Source organism: Balaenoptera acutorostrata, chromosome 10 (assembly GCF_949987535.1).
Source record: "Balaenoptera acutorostrata chromosome 10, mBalAcu1.1, whole genome shotgun sequence".
NCBI lineage: Eukaryota > Metazoa > Chordata > Mammalia > Artiodactyla > Balaenopteridae > Balaenoptera > Balaenoptera acutorostrata.
In genome coordinates this window covers 47,896,702-47,914,344 of record NC_080073.1, presented here as the reverse complement: position 1 = coordinate 47,914,344, position 17,643 = coordinate 47,896,702, and the positions used below count along the sequence as shown (strand labels likewise).

Below are 17,643 nucleotides of genomic sequence, written 5' to 3'. Positions count from 1 at the left end.
CCAACATTGTGGTACCTTCAGAGCCTCAGTTTATTGAAAACAAAATGGAAAACTGATCTAACAATGAGAATTTGTTCATTACACATTTGAGTGCCTACCTTGCACCCAGCCCTGGGCTTGGTGCTGGGAAACAGAGCTGACAGTCCCAGTGCAGGCAGTAGAGCAGTGGACCAGTTAAAGTGCGCTCTGCCTGCCCCTCTGCCCCACTCAGGCCGGCCTCTCAGTACTTCTCTGTACCTTTGAGGGTTTTTGTTTTTAAAGAGCATTTATCATTTTTGTAGGCTTTTAAAAAATTTTATAAAGTATGTGTAATTCTACATGTATGATTCATGAATAAATGAAAGTTACTTTTAAGATTTCTGAAACATGTTTGACATACTTCTCCCCTAAATTTAATATAAAAATTAGATCAATCAGTTAAAACATCTGAACATTGTCTACCAGCAATAAATGGTAACAAATATTAAACAAGAAAACCTTTTGCCCAACATTGGGTACTAGTTCTTAAAATCTAAAAGGACATTTATAATTTTTACCAAATCCATGAGTTGTTCAAAATGATCTAAAGATAACTTTTAAAGCAAATAAGGTACATAGTAGGTACAAAATTGTGGCTTGGGTATATTCAAGTCAGTCAAGAGCTAGGTGTGTGGTTTAAAAATCCATGAAAACATTGCCAAACAAGCTGAAAGGGCCTACCTGGTTGAAAGCTAGTTAGAAATTCGAAAACAAAAAACAGAGCCTGGAAAAAAGCCTACCAGATTCTAAAAAATGAACAGAAATGCTCAAGATGCATATAAATTATAGTTTATCAAAATTACCAAAATGTGAGAAACGGGGGCCTGAGAAAGTTTGTCCTTAAACTCATTTGTCTGTGCTTCCATATTGTTATTGTTTCTTTATTCTCCCTTTGGTAGGATTTGGGAGGAACAGGAGATAAATTGCTGTGATGACTTTATCATCTTCAGTCTATAGCTCGGTATTAGGTACTTAATGGCCTCAGGCGAAGATTCGTCCATATCAGTGTAGAGAATGTCTTGGCCACAGGACCAGAAAAACCTGAAGTTCACTGGCTGTAGCTTCCTATGCTCACTTTTGCATCAGGGATAGCCTTGCCTCCAGAGACCAGGACTGTTTGAAGACGCAGGACAGAGACCGCCTTTCTCCAGGTCTCTGCTTGGATGGGCACCTCCCTGTTTTTGCACCTGAGACTTTTTCTTCTGTGATTCCGTAGCTGACACAGTTAGCATTGTCTCTCTAGTGGTGTTGCTATTTTAGTCAGGTTTATAGTCTGGGAGCCTTCCTGCCTCTTTGAGGTCACTTTGCCTATCATTACCTAGAGCATTGCCTGATACTTGATAGATGTTATCTGACTGCATCTCTGCTGTGAACCATTATCAGTTTAACTCTCAGGGGTAAATTTCTTTTCTCATTTCTAAGTTCCTGGCCAGGGGTGGGGGCTGAGGGCTAGTGGGGAGGTATCCTGCAGCACCCGAGGCCTGACAGCAGTGCTGTCACTGACTTGCCAGTTGCTTTCCTATGTCAGGCAGGAATCTGGCTCCACCTGTCTCCCCATGGCCCGCATTAGAGCCCAGCGAGGTGGAGGGGTGAGGGAATCCTCCCTGGGCTTTCTATTCCTCCTTTTCCCTCTGCCTGTAGGTAATAAAGGGCCCAGCGCACCGTTCCCTGGGCCTCTACCTTTTAGAGATTGGCCATGTGGCCTGTTCTGTGAGTTTGCTTTCTGATTCCCACGAGGATCCTCTCACAACATTTTCTTCTTGCCAGGACCCAGCCCCTGCCCAGAGCCCAGATGTGCATTGGATGGGCACAGGAGCCCTGCGAGCCGCACAGATATGGCCCCCTGCTTCACCTCTCAGGAGCGGCTCGGCTCTGGGGGACCACCTGCTGCCTCCCTATGAAATAGGAGTGCGTGACTTCCTGGCTGGGCAACCCGGTACTTGCCGCCTGGCTCTAAGACCCCAGGCTATGCCACACTTCCCGAATTTCCTATAATGTTGTGTTTTCACCCTCTGTCCTCTCACGAGAATCCCTTCTGTCCTGGCCTTGAGCTCTGTGTCCCTTCTATCCTGTGACCCATGTTTACCTAGCTTCTCCTCCTATTGTACCCCTCACTTCCTGACCCCAGCAGACACCGGGGAAATGTGAAATGGGTGTTTAAAACAGTCCATACCTGCCTGTGGGCCCAGGAGTCCTCCATGTGGGGGGAAGAGTGGGCTTCTCAGTGGGATACCAGAGCTGGGCTGCCCTCTCTCATGACTCTTTGTTCTTCAGATCCTCCTGCTGCACAGGTTCCTGCCCTTTCCCAGAGACAGGGATGCTCAGGAGACCTGGTGACAGTCCAGCCTCAGGTGAGCCACAGGACCTTCGGTCCTTCCTGATGTCCCACCATTGCTGCCTAATGGGGTAGCTGTAGCTCCCCCCGTCCTGTGTCTTTCTATCCAGTGACCTCACATCCTGAGACGCATGCCCCAGAGACCAGATTATCCCCCAGGAGCCCAGAGCTCTTCTGCTGGGTGATGATCTTCTCTTTCCCCTTTATCAGATCCATCCTGTACTCACTCAGAGCCAGCCACATTCCCCTGCCCCCTCCTGAAAGCTGGGAGTTGTGGACTTGCTCTAAGGCATAGGACCGTGTTTTTTCAGGAGGCTGTGACTTTCAAGGATGTGGAGGTGACCTTTGCCCAGGATGAGTGGGGATGGCTGGACGCTTCTCAGAGGAACCTGTACAGGGATGTGATGCTAGAGAATTATGGGAACATGGCTTCTTTGGGTAAGGCATTGATACCCCCATGCTTCTACCTACCTCTACTTCTGCCTTCTTAGTTTTCATTATGGTGCATAGAAAGGGGCCTGACCTGGGTTTAGGTCCTGTCTCTCTACTAACCAAATCACTTAATCTTAATGCCTGTCATGCTGAGTTATTATAAAGATTAAAAGTCATATGTGTCAAGTTCCTAGTCCATTTAGGCATCCAAAAAAAGTTGGCTGATTTAACCAGTTGACTTGTCACGTGGTTCTGGAGAATGCTAGCGATCCTTTTGTCTGTGGCTTCTCTCAGCCTCTCTTGTCTCTGCTTAGAGCTGTCAGAAATTCCTGTCTAGGCCTCCTGTCCTAACTTCCTCCACCTGCCTCCCTGGCTTTCCCTCCTCCCTACCAGGAGCTCAGGCCTGAGAGGGTCCTGGAGAGTAGTTCTGTATAATTCATCTACCTTCCATTCACATCCCATTTTCTTCTCTTCTGCAGTGGGGCCATTCACCAAACCTGCTCTGATCTCCTGGTTGGAGGTAAGGGAGCCGTGGGGCTTGAATGTCCAGGGAGCTCATCCTAAGGGGAGTCCAAGTGCTGCCCCTGCAGGTGAGTTCCAGAGAACTGACCAGGTCTTGCTCCTCCTGCATCTACTCTCCTCTTTCTTAAGGTCTTTTATACTAAGTAAATCATGGGGAACTTACTCCATTGTTTGCTGGAAGGAAGATCCTTAACAGTGTTGCTAAGAAGTACTGGGTGCCTGGGCTTCTCCCCTCCAGACCGACCTATTAGGCATTGGTTTCTGGTCCTGCCCCTTCCCCAGCAGCCCTCTCAGTAACAGCTCTTGCCTACTGGAGGGCTTCACTGTCCTTGTCAATTCACTGATGCTCCTCGTCAGCCCTGTGCTGCTCTCCCCTTCCCGCTCCTAGGAACCCTCGTCCCACTCCTGCTGCTCCTCTTTGCTTGGCCCTTCCCCCGTGGTAGGCTTGGCCTCTAGCCCTTGCAGCCAGTCCTCCTAGGAGCCCCACCTCTCAGCTCTTGGAGACCTTTCTATCATGCTCTGTGTTGTGATTCCTCTCCCCTCTCTTGCTGTTTAACACCCCCTTCTCAACCCTTCTTGTTTTTCACCTGGATGTGTACAGCTGTACCTGTCTTGCTTCTCCTCTCCCTTTTCTGTCGTCTGGAATACTCTTCCATGTTTTGCTTTATCCCTGACTATTTTGTAAAGGTATTGGCAGTCAGGCAAAAGCCTCACCACCTAAGTTCATGACATTTTTTGGTCCCTTGGTGCTTTCTGCAGTTGCGAGTATGGGAAAAGAGAACATTCTCTTTCCCCTTTTCTTTTTTGGCCACACCTAGTGGCTTGTGGGATCTCAGTTCCCCGACCAGGGATTGAACCCAGGCCACGGCTCTGAAAGCCCGGAATCCTAACCACTAGGCCACCAGGGAACTCCCAAGAGTACATTCTCTTATGTTTTATTTGTGTCAGGAGGTGAGCTCCATGTGAAAACAGACAAGTTCATCTTAAAACGTGAACCTTTGGAAGAAGCTATGCCATCAGGATGTCATGGTGCAGCAAATGTTTCTCAGGGAACAGGGCTCAGAGAATCTTTTGCACAGAAGAGCAGGTTAAAGGAGCAATGTGGAAACCCCATACAAGTGAGAGTTAAGAAAGAAGAGACCAATTCCAGCCACAGGACAGGAGAAGACTGTGAAGAATCGGGAAGAAGTAATAGTCTTCATCTAAAACATATTACATGTTTGAGAGGACCCAGAAGAAAGCAGTCCCTTAAACATGGCTATGGCAAACACTTCAGAGGGAGTTCATACCACTGTGATTACAAGGAATATGGGAAAGGGCTCAGACGCATGATTGGCGGGTTTAGCCTACATCAGAGAGTTCATGCTGGACTGAAAGGGAAGGCAAAGGATGCGCACGGGAAGGACTTCAGCCTTAGTTCTCATCACCAACACGGACAGAATCTTCACGTGGTGGGGACATCGTATAAGTGCAGTGACTGTGGGAGGACCTTCAGTCATAGCTCCCATCTTGCATGTCATCAGCGACTTCACACTCAAGAGAAGCCGTTTAAGTGTAGGGCCTGTGGGAAAGCCTTCAGGTGGAGCTCAAACCGTGTGCGACATGAGAAGATTCACACTGGTTTGAAACCTTATAAATGCAGTTTATGTGACAAAGCTTTCCGACGCATGTCTGCCTACCGCCTGCACCAGGAAACTCATGCTAAGCAGAAATTTCTTGAATCTAATCAGGATGAAGAAGCTCTCACTTGTGGCTCAGGGTTTGATCATCATTTGAGAGACCAAAGTGGGGAGAAACTCTTTGACTGCAGCCAGTGTAGAAAATCCTTCCACTGTAAGTCATATGTTCTTGAACATCAAAGGATTCACACCCAGGAGAAACCCTATAAATGTACCAAATGTAGGAAAACATTTAGGTGGAGGTCAAACTTCACTCGTCACATGAGACTGCACCAGGAAGAGAAATTCTGTGATCCAGACAAATGTAGAGAAGACTTTAGGCAGACCTCCGACTACAGTCAGCCCCAGAGTGCCCCCACTGTGGAGAAAGCTCTTTTGTGTCAGCAGTGTGGGAAAACCTTTACTCGAAAGAAAGCTCTCATTGATCATCAGAGAATTCACACAGGCGAGAAACCATACCGATGCAGCGAATGTGCAGAAGAGTTTCCTCATAGGTCGGCCTTTATCGTTCATAAGAGGCAGCATGCCGTCGAAAGAAAGCCTGAGGACGTGCCATCGTTTAGTCAGGACAGAGCATTCCAAGTTCCTCAGAGCAGTCACACCACAGAGGAACCTTACAAATGCAGCCAGTGTGGCAAAGCCTTCCGTAATCACTCATTCCTCCTTATCCATCAGAGAGTTCATACCAGAGAGAAGCCTTATAAGTGCAGGGAGTGCGGGAAGTCTTTCAGATGGAGTTCTAACCTCTCCCGACATCAGAGGATTCACTCTTTGGGAAAACCGTATGAGTACCACGAAAGTGAAGATGCTCCAAATCTGCAGTCACAAATCCTCACTGGTGCAAAACCTTTTTGGTGCCAAGAATGTGGGAAAAGCTTTACACGTAAAAGAAGTCTTTTAGATCATAAGGGAATACACAGTGGAGAGAAGCGCTATAAATGTAATCTGTGTGGTAAATCTTATGACAGAAATTATCGCCTTGTTAATCATCAGAGAATCCACACAAAAGAGAGACCATTTAAATGTCAGTGGTGTGGGAAAGATTTCATTGGAAGACATACTCTCTGTATTCATCAGAGAAAACACACCAGAGTGGCCCAGTCCGAATGCAGTGTGGCTGGGTTGTCTTCTCGCCAGGATACAGGGGTGAGTTTACAGGAATTAAAACCAAGTGAGGAGAAGCCTCTTGAAGATTGTGAGAAAACTTGTGATCAGAACTCTGGACTCACTGGGCTCCAGGACATACCCACTGGGGGAAAGTGCCACAAATGTACCACTTGTGGGAAAACTTTTAGCAAGGGCTCACAACTCATTAGCCACAAGAGATTTCATACTCGAGAGAGGCCCTTCAAATGCAGAGAGTGTGGGAAGACCTTCAGGTGGTCTTCAAATTTGGCTCGGCATATGAAAAACCATACTAGAGATTAGCTTGGGGTCCTGGGGACCCTGCTAGAGAACCCCTGATTGTAGGCAGTGTGGGGCAGACCTTCACAGAGGGCCCAGCCCTTTCTATTTTGGAAGCTAGTGGCAGAGAATCCTAAGGATTCAAAAATGCAGGCCAGGGGCTTCCCTGGTGGTGCAGTGGTTGAGAATCCGCCTGCCAATGTGGAGGACACGGGTTCGAGCCCTGGTCTGGGAAGATCCCACATGCCGCGGAGCAACTAGGTCCGTGAGCCACAGCTACTGAGCCTGCGCGTCTGGAGCCTGTGCTCCGCAACAAGAGAGGCCGCGATAGTGAGAGGCCCGCGCACCGCGATGAAGAGTGGCCCCTGCTTGCCACAACTAGAGAAAGCCCTCGCACAGAAACCCAACTCGCACAGAAGACCCAACACAGCCAAAAATAAAATAAATAAATATTTAAAAAAAAAAAAAAATGCAGGCCAGGCACCCCCATCCTACTGCTGGAAAATGAGATGCTGGGGAAGAGCAGCAACGTGTTCCAGAAGGAGGCTTGGGCCCCTAGGAGTAGTCTTTGCACAATGGCCTGGAGCTCCCCCAGCCAGATCTCCTTCTATAACTCTAAAGGGAGAGACCATTGCCTTTCTTGGTTCAACAAAATGTCCGTGGCATGGTGGGCTGTGGCTGCTGGGAAGGGGCCAGTTGGATCCTAAGTTTCCCTTTGAGTTTGGCTTGTGATGGTGCCTAGTCTGTTTGACCTTAAAAGCACCAGCAGCAGCAAGAACTAGTCTCTCCTGATGCCTCCAGGGGAGTTCTGGCTGCGGCTTCAGTCTTCACAGCTGACTGGATATTTGCCATGGGCATAGAGTTGTCTCAACTGCGAGTGGAGAACAGGGTACTGGGCTTGATCACCTGGAGAATGAAGCTCGACCAGTGCCCCATCGCCATCTCCATCCCACAGGCCTGTATGGGTAGCAGCGGTCCATCTGCTAAACAGAAATGTTCTGAGCATCTCTCATATGCCAGGCACTGTCGTGTGTGCCAGAGACCCAGCAGTGAGTGGAACAAAAAAGTCTGCCATCTTGGATCTTTACAGACAATAAACAAATGAGATATATATAGTATTTTGGATGATGATATGTATTGTGGACAAAATGAATCAGAGTAGAGTGAGAGGGAATGCTGGATTGGAAGGTAGGTTGAGATTTTAAATGGGCTGGTCAGAGAGGGCCTCAACTGAGAAGGTGAGATTTGAATAAAGACCCAAAGGAGATCATGGAGGAAGCCCTGTAGGTCCCTAGATGCTACACAGGACCCTTCACAGGAGGTAGGGTCTTGTCTGGTCTCCTGGGGAATTTCATAGGAGGTAAGGTCTTGTCTGGTCTCCTAGGGAATGGCAAGTAGGCCCCTGAGCCAGAGTGGAGTGAGCCAGCTGGAAGCGAGGAGCCCAGAAAGGTGGAGGGCCAAGGCGCATGAGCATCGTGGGTACTCACTGGGGCTTGGCTACCTCAAAGGGAGGTAGGGGGCTTTTGGACAGTTTTTAGTTGAGGATTATTGTGGTCTGAATCTGGACCCTTATAGAATGTAATTCAGATTCAGAGTCCCATGTGTTGAGGGCCGAGGGTCATGGCAAGGGCCTTGGAGTCGTCAGATCTGTATTCCAGGTTTGGTGTGTCTTTTGGCAGGATGATCTTGAGTGAGTCACTGAACATCAGCATCTATTTCCTTTTGTGTGAAATTAGAGTAGCTAGCTATGCTACCTGGCTGTTGGGATTGGTGAAAAGAAGGCTTGGTTTACTAAGATTCTGGGTTAGGGGTCTGATCTCTAGACCAGAGCCTTCACAGAGCTGCAGCTCCCATGTCAGTTGATGCTACAAGCACAGAAATACCCCTTTACTGTCTATATTTTTCATCCTCCCACTCCTTGTGTGCCACCTGGTACCTCATAGAGTTCCTGCCCCAATAGGGGTGTTTCTACTGCCATTTTTATAAAATGATATATATTTATTTTTAAACATTCAAGTCAAATTTTAAAAAATGTAAACGGAGTAAAAATCAACAGAAATCCCTCTATACTGAGGTAAGCCTTGAATATTTGGGGATAGTGCTGATGCAGTCTGTTCAGTAACCTGAGTTTTAAAATAATATTAATTATATAAGTAGTATGTGATTATAGAAATATTAGTAAATACAGATCAGCTAAAAGGAAAAGTCTGACTACTTGGAGCTAACTACTAAACATTTTGGTGTAATCAGTGTTGAGTTTAACTTCATTGCCCTTGCCTGAATGCCCCTGGGCGGACCTGCCTTGTGCTGTCTCCCTTCACCTTCATGCAGAGTGCCACACTGCTGTCCAGGCTGGCCCAGGTCCTCACTCTTTTAAGTCCCAGCCTTCCCTGACCTTTGTCCCTCTAAGCCCTCTCTCCAGGTCCCACCTCTCCTAATGCCTGTATGTTGCTCTGTTAGGTGTTGTCTGGGTTTCCAAAAGTTATTCCCACTACTGCAGCCAGACCAAGTACTTTGGAAGCCAGGTTTGGGTCCATATTTATCCTTTTGCTGGGCAGAGTAGATTTTGCACAAAGTTGCCTCTTTTAAGGAATGTAGAACTGGATTTATTATTTCAGCTAAGTCAGGATTGGAAGTTTTTGAAGGGGTCTGTGAGTGAAATGTTGACTAGAGACCGCCCACAAGCACGCCTGCTACTTGGGAGCCCAGCCATGGATGGTTCCGAGCCATAGGGCGCTCAGACAGTTTCTGACTGCCCCAGCTATCAGTGCTCACCTCACACCCCATCCTGGCCTGGAGAACATACCCCTTATTCCAGCCCTGTCCTGCCTTCTCTCCTCTTCCTAGGAAGAACTGAAGTTAGGGAGCCAGATGGGCTGGGACTCCATGGAGAGGAGTGGGTATCAGGAGGTCTTTCAGGCAGGTGTTCAGTGTGGTCGGTCTCACCCTTGCTGACAGAGACTGTCAGCCCAGACAGAGGCAAGTGCAGAGAAAAAAGTGTAGGAAATGTAAATTGATATGGACCATCTTACACTCATATAAAGTTGGCAAATTTTTAAAAGCCATTGTGTGGTTAAGTGTATGGCACATGGGAACTCACTGCCATGGGGGTGGAAATTGTGACAACTACCGCGCCAAGCAATTTGCAACATCTTGTAAAATTGTGTGTACTCTACCACTTAGAATTCTACTCTTGGATAAACTCCATGTGAAGAAGGAAATGTGTACATGACTGTTCTTTGCAGCACTGTGTAGATAGTAAGACTGGGAGAAGCCTAAATTTCCATCAACAGAAGAACGGGTAAATAAATGGGTTGTTTGGTACTTTGGGAAGTGAACATGAAAGAGCTAGAGTTACATCTGTCAACACAGATGAATCAAAAATGATGCTGAGAAAGTTGTGGAAGCTACGAATACCATTTATGTAAAGTTAAATATACTGTGTATCTGTGGGCACATTACTTAAACTTACTTGTGTTTCACTTTTTCTGTAAAATGAGATAGTAATGCCAACCTCACAGGGTGATGGGGGGAGGGGGACAGTTAATGAGTTAATGCATGTGAAGTGCTTAGAATAGTGGCTGGCATGTAAGCCTTGTTGGCATATAGTAAACAGTGTTACTGTTTTATACAATAATATATTTCCTGTGGATTCAAATTATATGAAGAGTGTAAAATCATGTGTTAGAATGAGGTGTGAAAGCCATGCTCTGCCTTCCCAGAGCAGGAGTTGCTGATGGAATCACGGAGGGTACATGGAAGCTTCAGTTGTGTTTTATTTCTTTTAAGAAGTTGATGTAGATGGGTCAGCATGTTGATTTAATGGGATAAGTGGTGGGTTCTTTTTAAACTGTTTGTTTAAAATATCTCAAAATAAAAATATTTTTGAGCATGGGCTCTGCCATTTTATGATTTTATAGAAATCCTGGCTCTGCCATTTATGTGATGTTTCTTAGAGCGAGCCACTCCATCTCTCAAGGCTTCAGGTTCCTCACCTGCAAAAATCAGGAGCAACACAGATGGCTCTTGGTAAAGCAGTGGTTAAACAGGTCTGATACATCTATGATAGAGAACTGGGCAGCAGTTAAAAAGAATGGGAATGTTCTCCATGTATTGACACATGATCTCCAAGGCCTGCAGTTTATAGGAAATTATAAGCTCCATTTCCTTTCATTCCTCCTTGCCTAAAAATAACAAGTGATGCCAGAAGCTGTAGCCTTGTAAGTTTAATGAAGAAGTGGGAGCCTGTGAATGGAAGATGCCTAGTCATCTATTCCACTTTTTTAGGTTGGTGAGTAAATAGGTTTACATACCAACTACCCCACCTTTTAAGTTAACACTAGCCCAGCTAAGAAGAGCAAAGATGTGTCAGCAGGTTCTAGTCAGGAGCCAGAAACCATATTAGTTAACTTAACAAAAAACTTGTAAAGGATTGTTCACTAGATCTGTCTAAGTAATTATAAAGGGAAAAAGAGAAGGCTAAGGTATCGTGGAGGTAGTAACTGTGAGAAGGAGCTACCACCCAGGACTGGAGGAGCGGTGATAGAATCTGGCCTCATTTTGGATGTTTGACCGCTGACAGCTTTCAAGCCCTGTCCCCATTTTGCCTCACATCTGAGCAAGCTGATAAGAAATCCCAAGCACACCCTCTCAGCTCTGAAGGGGAAGTTTATGCAAATCCTGGCCTTTTTTTGTTGCACTGGAATCCTCACCCCTAACCACAATAAAAACCAGAGCCACTCACCCCTCCTTTATCAAGGCAAACCAGCTGGCTTTGGTACCTGTCCCGCTCTCCCCACAGAGCCTCATTATATGAATAATAAACTTTTTCATAACCTCTTGATGTGTGTGTTGTCATTATAGTTTCAACATCTGAACCAGTTTGGGGTGGTGGTATATTGATCCCACCTCCACAGGGCAAGATACAAAGCAGAAACAAGGAGAAACGGTTAGAATCGTTAAAAGGTTAGACATTAGAAGAGAGCCCCTGTGGAACTGAGCTCAGACATAGGAGGAGGAGAGCACTGCTGGGCTGGTGCTAGTGTCTGAACTCGGGGGGAAGGGCCCCATATAGGCAAAACTGCAAGCTGGACTCTGCTGCTACCAGAAGGAATTGCCACTGCTGGGGTGAAGAAGCATTGGGAACAGGAAGAATGCCCACAAAAAACAGGAAGGAACAAGCCCCCTCTTCCTCCTTGTATTAGGATTCTCCAGAGAATCAATCAATAGAAAAAATATAAAGAGAGAAAGAGAGAACAAGGAATTGGCTCATATGATTATAGAGGCTGGCAGGTCCAAAATCTGCAGAGTGGACCAGCAGGTTGGAGACCGAGGAGAGCCCGTGTTCCAGTTCCACCCAGAGGCTGTTTGCTGTAGAACCTGGAAGAGCTGATGTTGCAGGTGAAGTCCGAAGGCAATCTGCTAGAGAATTCTTTCTTGCCTGGGTTGGCCAGTCTTTCTGTTCTGTTCTGGCTGATTAGAAGAGGCCTGCCCTCATTATGGAGAGTAATCTATTTCACTCACTGTCCACCAGTTTAAATGTTAATCTCATCCAAAAAACACCCTCACAGAAATACCCAGAATAACATCTGACCAAATGTCAGTGGCTCAGACAAGTTGACACACAAAATTAATCATTACACTCCTCCAACATTGCAGCTTTCCTCTTGCGTTCCTTGATTGCAGAACCTAATGGAACCAGCGGGCAAAGCAGAGATGTGGATTGCAGAATTCAACCCCGTCATCACAAAACATCTATAGGAGGGCAGGTTTGAAGCAGAGAGACAATAAGCTAAATAAATGGTGCAGCTTTCCTGAATTATTTTATTTTTAAAATTCCTAGGATATTTGACTTAAAATTTTGAGACCAATAATATTTGTTGAGAAAATCATGTGGTGACTGGTGACTTAAAGGTATAAATTATGTCATAAGCAGTTGATTTTACCCACTGACCTTGTAATAACTAGCTGTTCACTGTGACCTTAACTCGTCTTGCTGTAATGAACTCAGTAAAAGCCGCAAGAAGAGTCTCTGAAAATTAAGAACACAGTTAAAGGTATTCCACTTTATAAACATTATTTTACAACAAGTTTCAATAAATTAATAAATTTAATAAAGCAAATTTGTGACTTTAACAAAACGTAGCAGAATCCCAATTTGCCTCAAATGGAGCAGTGACTTGGATAAACCCTCAGCAGAGCACAGGGGAAACCAGACAGCGAAGTCCTATAGCCCTGAATTTGAAATGAATCTTCCAATTAAAAAGACAAAGGTGCCTCCATTTAAATCCATGGTTGAGCTGCCTTTGTTGCCCAAATGACCTGGGAGCACATCAGTTCATGCCTTTCACATTATATAAGTTAGGTAAGGCAAGGAGAATGTATGCATCTAGGTCTACTGGTTAAGATTCATAGGCTATTAATGTGGTTTCAACAGATGGGTTACTATTTGTGTGAATCAAAGAATCTGATAAATATACTGGGTGGAGGTAGAAAAAAATTTGTCTAAGTATGGATGTTTTCCCTCTGCAACTTTAGGTTTGAATGAGAGCAGAAAACAGACTGCCCTCAGATGCATCATTTTGGTTTATTTAAAATGGCTGTGGAAGAGTCTCCCTTGGTGAGAGAGAGTCCAAGGAGTCGTCATGTACATAAACCAATACTAAATATTGAAGTCAGCAACCCAAGAGAAGTATACTTTTAGATTAGTGCAAACATTTCCACATACTAGTTGTACACATGAATCTTATTCATATAGAACTATAAAGTTGTTGGGAAGATCCACAAGTTTTCCTTCTTTTTGGTCCACTTACAATTAAAATAATTATATACATTTAAGGTTCTATCATCAGATCCACAGCTGAGAAGCTCATTCTACCAAGGTGCAGTCTAATGTGAACATAAGCAGAACTTTTATATGTTAAAAAAGAGAAACAAGTAGCAGTTATACATAAGAAGAAAGTCTGGTTGGAGTCCTAAGAGCAAGCATGGTGGCTACAATGTCATCAGAAGGAGCTATGTTAGGTAAGTAGAAAGTCTTACTACTATGATTTTAATTGTATGAGGTGGATTGAAGCAGAATGTTCCAATTGGTAAGCCTTGGTCACTAGTACTAGAGTAATCCAATGTCCAATAACAGGTGGTGTTTTCCTGTCCTCAAATGTGTCATTCGCACGCTATGAAGCTTCAACCCTAGGATGACTTTTAACTTATCATTGGTCACATTAGTTGGAGCTGGCCATCATTCATTCATGGGAATCTTTTTTTTTTTTTTTTGGCCACATGTGGCTTGTGGGATCTTAGTTCCTTGACCAGGGATCGAACCTGGGCCCTCGGCAATGAACGTGCAGAATCCTAACTACTGGACCACCAGGGAATTCCTGGGAATCTTTTTTTTTTAAATTGAGGCAACATTGGTTTATAACATTATATAAGGTTCATGTGTACAACACTATAATTCTGTATATACTACATTGTGCTCACCACCAAAAGTCTAGTTTCTATCCATCACCATGCAGTTGACCCCCTTTACCCTTTTTGTCCTTCCCCTCAGCCCCCTTACCCTCTGATAACCTCCAACCTGTTCTTTGTGTCTATGTGTTTATTTTTGTTTGGTTTTATTTTTGTTTTTTTATATTCCACATATGAGTGAAATCGTACAGTAGTTTATTTTTCTCCATCTGACTTATTTCCCTTGGTATAATACCCTTAAGGTCAATTCATGGTGTTGCAAATGGCAAGATTTCATCTTTTTATGGCTGAGTAGTATTCCATTGTATATATATACATCTTCTTTATTCTTCTGTTGATGGGCACTTAGGTTGTTTTCATATCGTAAATACTGCTGCAATGAACATAGGGTGCATATATCTTTTCAAATTCATGTTTTCGTATTCTTTGGATAAATACTCAGAATAGCTGGATCATATGGTAGTTCTATTAATGTATGGAGGAATCTCCATATTGTTTTCCATAGTAGCTGCACCAACTTAACTTTCCCACCAACAATGTATGAGGGTTCCTTCTCCACATTCTCTCCAACACTTGTTATTTCTTTTCTTTTTTATAATAGCCATTCTAATGGGCATGAGGTGATAGCTCATTGTGTTTGATTTGCATTTCCCTGATAGTTAGTGATATTGAATATCTTTTCATGTGCCTTTTGGCCATCTGTATGTCTTCTTTGGAAAAATGTCTATTCAGATCCTCTGCCCATTTTTCTTTTTTCTGTTTTCTTTTTTTCTTTTGGCTACCCTGTGCAGCTTACGGGATCTCAGTTCCCTGACCAGGGATGAACCCGGGCCATGGCAGTGAAAGCGCCGAATCCTAACTACTAGACCACCAGCGAATTCCCCTGCCCATTTTTCAATAGGGGTTTTTTTTTTTTTTGGTTATTGTTGAGTTGTATGATTTCCTTACATATTGATATTTTGGATATTAACCCCTTACTGGGTATATGATTTGCACATATCTTCTCCCATTTGGTAGGTTGTCTTTTTGTTTCCTTTACTGTGCAGAAGCTTTTTAGTTTGATGTAGTCCCATTTGTTTATTTTTGCTTTTGTTTTCCCTTGCCTGAGAAGACATATCCAAAAAGATACTAAGGCCAATGTCAAAGAGCATACTGCCTATGGTTTTGTGGTTTCAGGTCTTACATTCAAATATGTAATCCTTTTTGAGTTAATTTTCGTGTATAGTGTAAGATAGTAGTCTGGTCTCATTATTTCGCATGTGGCTGTCCAGTTTTCCCAATACCATTTATTGAAAAGACTTTCCCTTTTCCATTATATGTTCTTGGCTCCTTTGTCATAAATTGGTTGTCCATATATGTGTGGGTTTATTTCTGGGCTCTCAATTCTGTTCCATTGATCTGTGTGTCTGTTTTTCTCCCAATACCATGCTGTTTTGACTACTGGCTTTGTAGTATAATTTGACATCAGGGAGTGTGATACCTCCATCTTTGTTCTTTTGGCTCAGGATTGCTTTGGCTATCTAGGATATTTTGTGGTTTCGTACAAATTTTAGGATTTTTTATTCTATTTCTGTGAAAAACATCATTGGGATTTTGATAGGGATTGAGTTGAATCTGTAGACTGCTTTAGGTAATATGAACATTTTAACAATGTTAATTCTTCCAATCCATGAGCATGGAATATCTTTCCATTTCTTTGTGTCTTCTTCAATTTCTTTCAAAAGTATCTTATAGTTTTCAGTGTATAGGTCTTTTTACTCCTTGGTTAAATTTATTCCTAGGTATTTTATTCTTTTTGTCATGATTGTAAATAGGATTGTTTTCTTAATGTCTCTTTCTGCTAGTTCATTGTTAGTGTATAGAAATGCAACAGATTTTTGTATGTTGATTTTGTACCCTGCAACGTTACTATATTTATTTATTATTTTTAATAGTTTTTTTGTGTGTGGAGTCTTTAGGATTTTCTATATATAAAATCATGTTAGGCTTCCCTGGTGGTACAGTGGTTAAGAATCCGCCTGCCAATGCAGGGGACACAGGTTTGAGCCCTGGTCCGGGAAGATCCCACATGCTGCGGAGCAACTAAACCCGTGCGCCACAACTACTGAGGCTGTGCTCTAGAACCTGTGAGCCACAACTACTGAAGCCCGTGCGCCTAGAGCCTGTGCTCTGCAACAAGAGAAGCCACTGCAATGAGAAACCCGTGCACCACAACGAAGAGTAGCCCCTGCTCACTGCAACTAGAGAAAGCCCGCGCCCAGCAACAAAGACCCAACTCAGCCAAAAATAAATAAATAAATAAATAAATAAAATAAAAAAATCATGTCATCCGCAAATAGTAAAAGTTTATTTCTTTTTTTCGCCACACTGCATGGCTTGTGGGATCTTAGTTCCCTGACTAGGGATTGAACCCGGGGCCATGGCAGTGAAAGCGCCGAGTCCTAACCACTGGACTGCCAGGGAACTCCCAAAAGTTTACTTCTTCCTTTCCAATTTGGGTGCCTTTTATTTCTTTTTCTTGCCTAATTGCTCTGGCTAGGACTTACAATGCCATGTTGAATAAGAGTGGTGAGAGTGGGCCCTTGTCTTGTTCCTGATCTTAGAGGGATAACTTACAGTTTTTCACCATTGAGTATGATGTTAGCTGTGGGTTCATCATATATGGCCTTTATTATGTTGAGGTGTTTTCCTTCTGTACACATTTTTAAAAAAATTTTTTTTTATTTATGGCTGTGTTGGGTCTTCGTTTCTGTGCGAGGGCTTTCCCTAGTTGCGGCAAGTGGGGGCCGCTCTTCATCGTGGTGTGCGGGCCTTTCACTATCGCGGCCTCTCCCGTTGCAGAGCACAGGCTCCAGACGCGCAGGCTCAGCAATTGTGGCTCACGGGCCTAGTCGCTCCGTGGCATGTGGGATCTTCCCAGACCAGGGCTCGAACCCGTGTCCCCTGCATTGGCAGGCAGATTCCCAACCACTGCGCCACCAGGGAAGCCCTGTACACATTTTATTGAGAATTTTTTATTATAAATGGATGTTGAATCTTGTTAAATGCTTTTTCTGTGTCTATTGAGATGATCATATGATTTTTATCCTTCATTTTGTTAATGTGATATATCATGGTGATCAACTTGCAGATGTTGAACCATCTTGCACCTCTGGAATAAAATCCCACTTGATCACGGTGTGTGATCTTTTTAATGTATTGTTGTATTTGGTTTGCTAATATTTTGCTGAGGATTTTTTTCATCTGTGTTCATCAGAGATTTTGCCCTGTAATGTTTTCTCATGTGTGTTTTCCCTATCTGGTTCTGGTATCAGGGTACTGTTGGCCTCATAAAGTGAGTTAGGAAGTGTTCCCTCCTCTTCAATTATTTCAAAGAGTTGGGGAAGGATAGGTTTTAAGTCCTTTCTTATTTTTTTTTCTCGTTAAGAGCTTTAATTCCAATAAAATTTACTTTCTGTTTAACAATTATTTATATAAATTTACAATATTTTTTGTTTTGATTGATTATAATAAGTGCAATTATAATTCAATCCAGGAGAAAAATTCCTCCTTCCCACCCCCACTGGATACTTTTTCTTTTTTTTATTAAGTCCTTTTTAAAAAATGTTTGGTAGAATTCACCAGTGAAGGCATCTGGTCCTGGACTTTTGTTTTTTGGGAGTTTTTTGATTACTGTTTAAAATCTCCTTGCTAGTGATCAGTCTATTCAGATTTTCTATTTTTTCATGATTCAGTCTTAGAAAGTTATACTATTTAAGAATTTATCCATTTCTTCTAGGTTGT

The 17,643-nt window shown here is 43.8% G+C and overlaps 1 protein-coding gene across 9 annotated transcripts in view; it reads left to right on the top strand.

The window, feature by feature from the left end:
* The window catches only part of ZNF445 (zinc finger protein 445), a 45,444-nt gene extending 30,730 nt beyond the window's left edge, over positions 1-14,714 (top strand). For 5 of the 9 annotated variants that reach the window (XM_057554619.1, XM_057554622.1, XM_007193480.3 and 2 more), the window contains exons 3-7: positions 1,786-1,954; positions 2,293-2,369; positions 2,665-2,791; positions 3,265-3,375; positions 4,256-11,231. In XM_057554619.1, coding sequence (XP_057410602.1) covers positions 1,786-1,954; positions 2,293-2,369; positions 2,665-2,791; positions 3,265-3,375; positions 4,256-6,414 — 2,643 coding nt within the window. In that variant the 3' untranslated portion in view covers positions 6,415-11,231. Of the gene's footprint in view, positions 1-1,785; positions 1,955-2,292; positions 2,370-2,664; positions 2,792-3,264; positions 3,376-4,255; positions 11,232-14,651 lie in introns of those variants that run through there. The other 4 variants (XM_057554625.1, XM_057554624.1, XM_057554623.1 and 1 more) reach the window with 4 other exon arrangements.
* Positions 14,715-17,643: the final 2,929 nt, after the last annotated feature.